This window comes from Oncorhynchus tshawytscha, unplaced genomic scaffold (genome assembly GCF_018296145.1).
Source record: "Oncorhynchus tshawytscha isolate Ot180627B unplaced genomic scaffold, Otsh_v2.0 Un_contig_4556_pilon_pilon, whole genome shotgun sequence".
Lineage (NCBI taxonomy): Eukaryota > Metazoa > Chordata > Actinopteri > Salmoniformes > Salmonidae > Oncorhynchus > Oncorhynchus tshawytscha.
The window spans coordinates 139121-146671 of record NW_024609635.1 but is presented as its reverse complement, the minus strand read 5'-3'; the positions used below and the strand labels follow the sequence as shown (position 1 = coordinate 146671).

General features: G+C 43.5%; 1 protein-coding gene across 1 annotated transcript; it reads right to left on the bottom strand.

The window, feature by feature from the left end:
* Positions 1 to 477: 477 nt before the first annotated feature.
* LOC112239130 (histone deacetylase complex subunit SAP18) lies at positions 478 to 7263 on the bottom strand. Its single transcript, XM_024407631.2, has 4 exons — positions 7102 to 7263; positions 6729 to 6838; positions 5618 to 5740; positions 478 to 917 (listed from the first exon to the last, which is right to left on the bottom strand). The coding sequence occupies exons 1-4, from the start codon at positions 7171 to 7173 to the stop codon at positions 752 to 754; spliced, it is 471 nt and encodes a 156-aa protein (XP_024263399.1). The 5' UTR covers positions 7174 to 7263; the 3' UTR covers positions 478 to 751.
* Between the last annotated feature and the right edge of the window lie 288 nt (positions 7264 to 7551).

Below are 7551 nucleotides of genomic sequence, written 5' to 3'. Positions count from 1 at the left end.
AGGCCAGATGAGCAGATGGCAGAGGGATTCCCTGGTCTAGATGACAGTACAGGTTTGGTTCTGCAGGACTACAGGGATCCATCACATCTGTGATGCGCCCGCCAGCCCTGATGTTCCGTCCTCATTACTGCTGGATTCCAGAAATAAGGGGTCTAGCAATCACCATGCCAACAGCTTTATTACATCACTCTTCACAAGGGGGAAAAAAATTAAATAAATAGTACATTAGGGATGAAAAAAGAAACATTCCAAGAGAAGCCTTTGGAAACAGATGAGCTGGGATGAAAGGAAACAAGGCCCCAGATGGCTTCCTCTGTTCTAGTGGGAAGGGGTCTATACTGTGTTAACAGTATTTGTGTCTTAATGCTGCCCCCTACAGGAACCATTATGACATTGCAACAACCCCAACTACACTAGACCAGGCATTACGCAAACACTTTCTGCTGGTATCGTTATAAAAAGGAATGACAGAAATGGTTTTATTGTAAGACAGCAACTTTATTTCACATTATCCAAGATGGGAGACGAGGGTAAAAAAGTAATACATGAAATATGATCTATCAGAAGATAAAAAGGCCCAAAAAAAGCATGTATGTGGGGGACAGTCAAATATGAAGGATGGCCCTATTGAAAGTCACGGTAGTCTCCTGAGAGATGGTAAGAGTCAGTCAGTGTGATCAGAAAGGCTTTATGTATGTTTACAGGTGGGTTTGGGTTGTGATATGATGGTTATGTTCAGGTGTGGTTGCGTTCAGAAGGGCCTCCCCATGCCCATGCGTGGGTTAAGTGGGGGGGCTCTGTTGGGTGGTGTGATGGCTATGTCCAGGTAGTCTCCTATCTGGAAGCGCTGCGACTGTAGCGTCATGGAGTCATTTTCCCCCTTCCTGCCTGACACAGTGTTGCCGATGTCTTTCACTCTGTAACCATAGAGACCGTGGGTGAAACAGTACTTTCAAAATGACATCATCAAATCAAACAACTGAGGCAATGTTTAAATACTTTTAAAAAAGGCAAACCCAGCTGATTTACCTAATCCACTGACCACAAAGCTCTTGATTTAAGGAAAAGTCAGCAATGCACAAAGCAAACAGAAATGTCAGGCCGACTTCCGCAACAACTAACAGAGCATTCGGAAAGTATTCAAACGCCTTGACGTTATGTTACAGCCTTATTCTAAAATGTATTAAATTAATTGTTTTTCCTCATCAACACACAAAACCCCATAATGACAGAGCAAAAAGTACTTTTCCCCCCATTTTTTCCCATTTTAAATACCTTATTTACATAACTATTCAGACCATTTGCTATGAGCCTTGAAATTGAGCTCAGGTGCATCCTGTTCCTATTGATCATCCTTGAGATGTTTCTACAACTTGATTGGAGTCCACCTGTGATAAATTCAATTGATTGGACATGATTTGGAAAGGCACACCTGTCTATATAAAAATGTCCCACTGTTGACAGTGCATGTCAGAGCAAAAACCAAACCAGGTCGAAAGGAATTGTCCGTAGAGCTCCGAGACAGGATTGTGTCAAGGCACAGATCTGGGGAAGGGTACCAAACATTTCTGCAGCATTGAAGATAGCCAAGAACAGTGGCCTCCATCATTCTTAAATTAATTAAGTTTGGAACCACCAAGACTCTTCCTAGAACTGGCCTCCCAGCCAAACTGAGCAATTGGGGGAGAAGGGCCTTGTTTAGGGAGGTGACCAAGAACCTGATGGTCACCGACAGAGCTCCAGAGTTCCTCTGTAGAGATGGGAGAACCTTCCAGAAAAACAACCATCTCTGCAGCACTCCACCAATCAGGCCTTTATGGTAGAGTGGCCAGACGGAAGCCGCCACTCAGTAAAAAGCACATGACAGCCCACTTGGAGTTTCCAAAAAGGTAATCACACCATGAGAAACAAGATTCTCTGGTCTGATGAAACCAAGATTGAACTATTTGGCCTGAATGCCAAGCCTCACATCTTGAGGAAACCTGTCACCATCCTTACAGTGAAGTATGGTGGCATCATGCTGTGGGATGTTTTTCAGCGGCAGCGACTGGGAGACTAGTCAGGATTAAGGGAAAGATGAACGGAGCAAAGTACAGAGAGATCCTTGATGAAAACCTGCTCCAGAGCGCTCAGGACCTCAGACTGGGGCAAAGGTTCACCTTCCAAAAGGACAACGACCCTAAGCACACAGCCTAGACAATGCAGGACTGACTTCGGGACAAGTCTATGAATGTCCTTGAGTGGCCCAACCAGAGCCCGGACTTGAACCCGATCGAACATCTCTGGAGAGAACTGAGAATAGCTGTGCAGTGACACTCTTCCCCCCCAACCTGACAGAGCTTGAGAGGATCTGCAGAGATGGGAGAAACTCCTCAAATACAGTTGTGCCAAGCTTGTAGCGTCATACCCAAGAAGACTTGATGCTGTAGTCACTGCCAAACGTGCTTCAACAAAGTACTGAGTAAAGGATCTGAATACTTATATACACTGCTCAAAAAAATAAAGGGAACACTTAAACAACACAATGTAACTCCAAGTCAATCACACTTCTGTGAAATCAAACTGTCTACTGAGGAAGCAACACTGATTGACAATACATTTCACATGCTGTTGTGCAAATGGAATAGACAACAGGTGCAAATTATAGGCAATTAGCAAGACCCCCCCCAATAAAGGAGTGGTTCTGCAGGTGGTGACTACAGACCATTTCTCAGTTCCTATGCTTCCTGGCTGATGTTATAGTCACTTTTGAATGCTGGTGGTGCTTTCACTCTAGTGGTAGCATGATATGGAGTCTACAACCCACACAAGTGGCTCAGGTAGTGCAGCTCATCCAGGATGGCACATCAATGCGAGCGGTGGCAAGAAGGTTTGCTGTGTCTGTCAGCGTAGTGTCCAGAGCATGGAGGCGCTACCAGGAGACAGGCCAGTACATCAGGAGACGTGGAGGAGGCCGTAGGAGGGCAACAACCCAGCAGCAAGACCGCTACCTCCACCTTTGTGCAAGGAAGAGCAGGGGGAGCACTGCCAGAGCCTTGCAAAATGACCTCCAGCAGGCCACAAATGTGCATGTATCTGCTCAAACGGTCAGAAACAGACTCCATGAGGGTGGTATGAGGGCCCGACATCCACAGGTGGGGGTTGTGCTTACAGCCCAACACCGTGCAGGACGTTTGGCATTTGCCAGAGAACACCAAGATTGGCAAATTCGCCACTGGTGCCCTGTGCTCTTCACAGATGAAAGCAGGTTCACACTGAGCACGTGACAGACGTGACAGTCTGGAGACGCCGTGGAGAACGTTCTGCAGCCTGCAACATCCTCCAGCATGACCGGTTTGGCGGTGGGTCAGTCATGGTGTGGGGTGGCATTTCTTTGGGGGGCCACACAGCCCTCCATGTGCTCGCCAGAGGTAGCCTGACTGCCATTAGGTAGCGAGATGAGATCCTCAGACCCCTTGTGAGACCATATGCTGGTGCGGTTGGCCCTGGGTTCCTTCTAATGCAAGCCACCTCATATGGCTGGAGTGTGTCAGCAGTTGCTGCAAGAGGAAGGCATTAATGCTATGGACTGGCCCGCCCGTTCCCCAGACCTGAATCCAATTGAGCACATCTGGGACATCATGTCTCGCTCCATCCACCAACGCCACGTTGCACCACAGACTGTCCAGGAGTTGGAGGATGCTTTAGTCCAGGTCTGGGAGGAGATCCCTCAGGAGACCATCTGCCACCTCATCAGGAGCATGCCCAGGCATTGTAGGGAGGTCATACAGGCACGTGGAGGCCACACACACTACTGAGCCTCATTTTGACTTGTTTTAAGGACATTACATCAAAGTTGGATCAGCCTGTAGTGTGGTTTTCCACTTTAATTTTGAGTGTGACTCCAAATCCAGACCTCCATGGGTTGATAAATTTGATTTACATTGATAATTTGTGTGATTTTGTTGTCAGCACATTCAACTATGTAAAGAAAAAACTATTTAATAAGAATTTCATTCATTCAGATCTAGGATGTGTTATTTTAGTGTTCCCTTTATTTTTTTTGAGCAGTATATATATATATATATACACACACACACACTTTTTTTTACAAATAAAACCGGTTTTGCTTTATCATTATGGGATGTGTAGAATGAGGGAAAAAAACAATTGAATCCATTTTAGAATAAGTCTAATGCAGCAGCGTGTAGTGCACCTACGCAGATATTTTTTGCCAGTGCAACGTCTTGCATTGCACTCATCTGAAAACCCTGCGGTTCATCCTGCTGCTCGTGACATGTCGCTGAGTCTCACTTTAATTAAGTCAGGTGTATTACAAGGTTCCATTAGCCAGCTAATGCCAGCTTTAGCCATAAAAAAACTAAGCCAAAGAATAAAAATGTTGCCAGCCAAAATATTAATAATTTGCAATATTAAATATTGCTTTTTAATCATTGATGGAAATACATTTGACTGTCATGCTTATCGGTCTATAGGTTCATTTGAATAATTTTGTGGAATTCAAATGGTCCTGTTTGTTACTCATCGTGTATCTTATTTATCCAATACAACTATCACACATGCATACACAGCCTATTTTAAGTGGGATTTCTCCTGCAGCTCCTCTACTGGTTACTGCTGGAGTAAAACATGTGATTTATCAGCTGAATCAATGCACAACAATTTCTAAATGCAATCGCATGTTAACAGTTTTGGTATACGATTTTTTTTTTTAAATAGCTAGTATTTTTTATTTTTCAACTGGTAATTGAAGTGTGCCTCCCATTCAAATGCAGGTCAACAGGCTATCAGCACATCACCCACCACTTTACAATGTGAGCTGGAGGCACTATGCATTTTGTTTTTTAAATACTTAATTGTTTGAAACCTGAATATTTTATTTAATATTATGAGACGTCTTACCTTGTTTGAAAGTAGCGTATAGGCAAAATCCAACCATGGAAACGTGGAGGCTTATATAGACTTCAAAGGCAGCACGTGAGTATCAAGTTTGGGGAAACTTACAATTTATCCTACCATTTCTATCGTTCTGCCTGCTAGTTATATTTTCAGATACTCATTTTCTTGGACCAGTTTCATTTCAATAACGTTTTTTTTTCTCAAAATCATTGTGAAATGTTTAATCATAAAAATCACAATTAAAATGTTATTGAATTTAAAAGTCTACTAACACGAGATCACCAGCCTCTGCCATATGGACACATTTTAAAATCTTCCCGGTCACGTTGTCCACCACCACATTTTCCTAACAGAAACCCTGGTGTGTTTGTACTGGGCTGGAACAAATCCATGCACACCCTGTGTCCAAGATTATAGAGCATAGCGTGACTTCAATCTACAACAGCCCAGTTGCCCTGAAGGTAGACCCCAATGATATGACATTGCCACGAGCAGCACTGCAGATATTGAGATGAGCAAGATGCAAGACTTCGCTCTCACACAGTATCTGCAGATGTGAATGGGTTCGCCACGGGACCAAAACAGCAGAGAAGTTGAGACTTACGCTTCAAAGTTCTTAGACGTTACTGAAATTGACCCACAATGCGGTTTACTTTGTCCCTGTACATCATACCGCTGACTCTACCTTTAAGCTAGGGCCGTAGAGTAGTATACTAACCTGTAGCCATTTCTTTTGGGCTCAGGATAAACGATGGCGAAACCAAAGTGTGTTCCTTTCTTCCGAGCATCAGGGTACACCTCCTTCACTAGGCTGGTCAGCTCCTTTAGCGAGGCATCCATCCTTCAGGAGAAGGACAACATCATGTCACAACAATAATCAAAACTATGTAGCCATGGTACCCTGTATAACACACACAACACTATCACAAGTGCTCGACTTGGGCAGAGCAGAGTGCAAGAACCACATTTTTTCTCCTTGAGTTCTTACGTTTTACAGAATATTAACTCAAAAGTATTGTGGCGCTACTGCGCCTAAATATAAACAGTAACGACACCCAAAATGAGTGCCGAAAATCCCCCCCTTCACGTTCTTCATTTCTGCGACTTGGTTGCTAGTTCATATTTCTGCTCTTCACTCAGTTGTCAGCTTAGCCTACATTTCACTGATCTTAGTAGCAGAAAGCATTTGTCTGCAGTTTGGCTATTTGTTTCAGTGTATGTGGCAGTTATAGCTTGTATGGCGAACCCCTCTCTCAGCGCCTGCCCCCGGGCCCCGTTCCGCTCCCGGCAGCTGCCCATGTCACCTGTACCTAAATCCTCTACTGCCATTGTCTATAAATAAATCTCTTTGCCAAAATGTGTCATCTCTCCATGTCTTATTCGACTAGTATGTTTGAAAGTGTAAGGATAATAATTCAGACATAGTTGTTCTGAAATGTTTATTGCTTGCCAACATTTTACTCCTGCCTCTTTGTTTAATATAACACACATGAATTACTTTTGGTTGCCTGACGTGAAGTTTGTTCTATAGAAAGTATTTGTCTCCGATGTGTGCCACAGAAAGTATTTAACTTTAGCCACAAAATGTATGAAATTAGAAGGGGGGGGGGGGATTCTGGCAGAGGGAAGATTTTCAGAAACACCGGAACCTACTTCAGTCCAATTCAAGCACTGGCTATCACATTTTTTAACCTTTTATTTAACTAGGTAAGATTTGATCTAGTTTCGACCTAGTTACTGGCCCAACGCTCTAACCACTAGGCTACCTGCCGGTCGTGCACCTTGGCTTACGTGACCCTAGGTGCAGCCATCCATTTATATATTCTTACCATGTGTAGATTTGCAGCTCACTTGAAGGGACTTGTCCTCGTGCGAATTCGTCCCCTCTGTGATGCCTGCCACCGTTGGTCGTAAATACCCGCAGCAGAAGAGGACAAGTCTATAGACACACACAAACAGTTAGTTAACTGGTTAGACAGGAACGTGGCTAGTCTCCTAGAAAACGTGGTAGCAGGAAAAAATATTAAATTCCCGTATAGCCGATTACAGAACTACAACCAATTAGTTTAGTTTGAAGTGGGAGTCACTTGCACAGTTCAAGCAGTGAGGCTGCATTTGCTAGCACAGCAGGCTCGTTAATGCTAACTACGTTAGCGAATTGCTGTCTCACAAACCAAGCGAAGATAAAGTGCTTATAGCTACCTTTTCTCGGTCGATAGGCTTTTCAGGGATTTTTCGTATCTCTTCTTGTGTGATTCTTGATTCAAGAGCCATTTTAGGAAGTGAATAAGTTAATTAATTAACGTTGTTGCTCACAGCAGATTTGCAAACACTGTGCCAAATAGTTATTTCCGTTTCCGCTTTCCCAGCGGATGAAGTAGGAAAAGGTGCGCAAAAACTTTAGAAAACTTTAACGATTACCGTATAAAAAAAACATATACGAATAGATTGCAGTTTGCTTGATTTTACAAGTATTTTTTTTTATAAACATCTAATCTCTCCAGTCCGATTAAAGATAATTAAAGATAGTTCTCAAGTGTATGATTGTATTTCTAGTTTCCTCCCAACAGGTGGCGGTAGACCATTCTTATGTTGATTGCAATCTGGGATCCTTGGGAGGTCCACGCTCTAAACAAACAATGTTTGACAATG

What these genes read in the sequence shown, in the direction of transcription:
- LOC112239130 (XM_024407631.2), bottom strand. Translation starts at nt 7,173, where the DNA reads ATGGCTCTTGAATCAAGAATCACACAAGAAGAGATACGAAAAATCCCT. An exon ending in GAGCTGCAAATCTACACATG is followed by an intron (nt 5,741 to 6,728) that starts GTAAGAATATAT and finishes CTTCTCCTGAAG; the next exon opens with GATGGATGCCTCGCTAAAGG. An exon ending in CCCAAAAGAAATGGCTACAG is followed by an intron (nt 918 to 5,617) that starts GTTAGTATACTA and finishes CTATGGTTACAG; the next exon opens with AGTGAAAGACATCGGCAACA.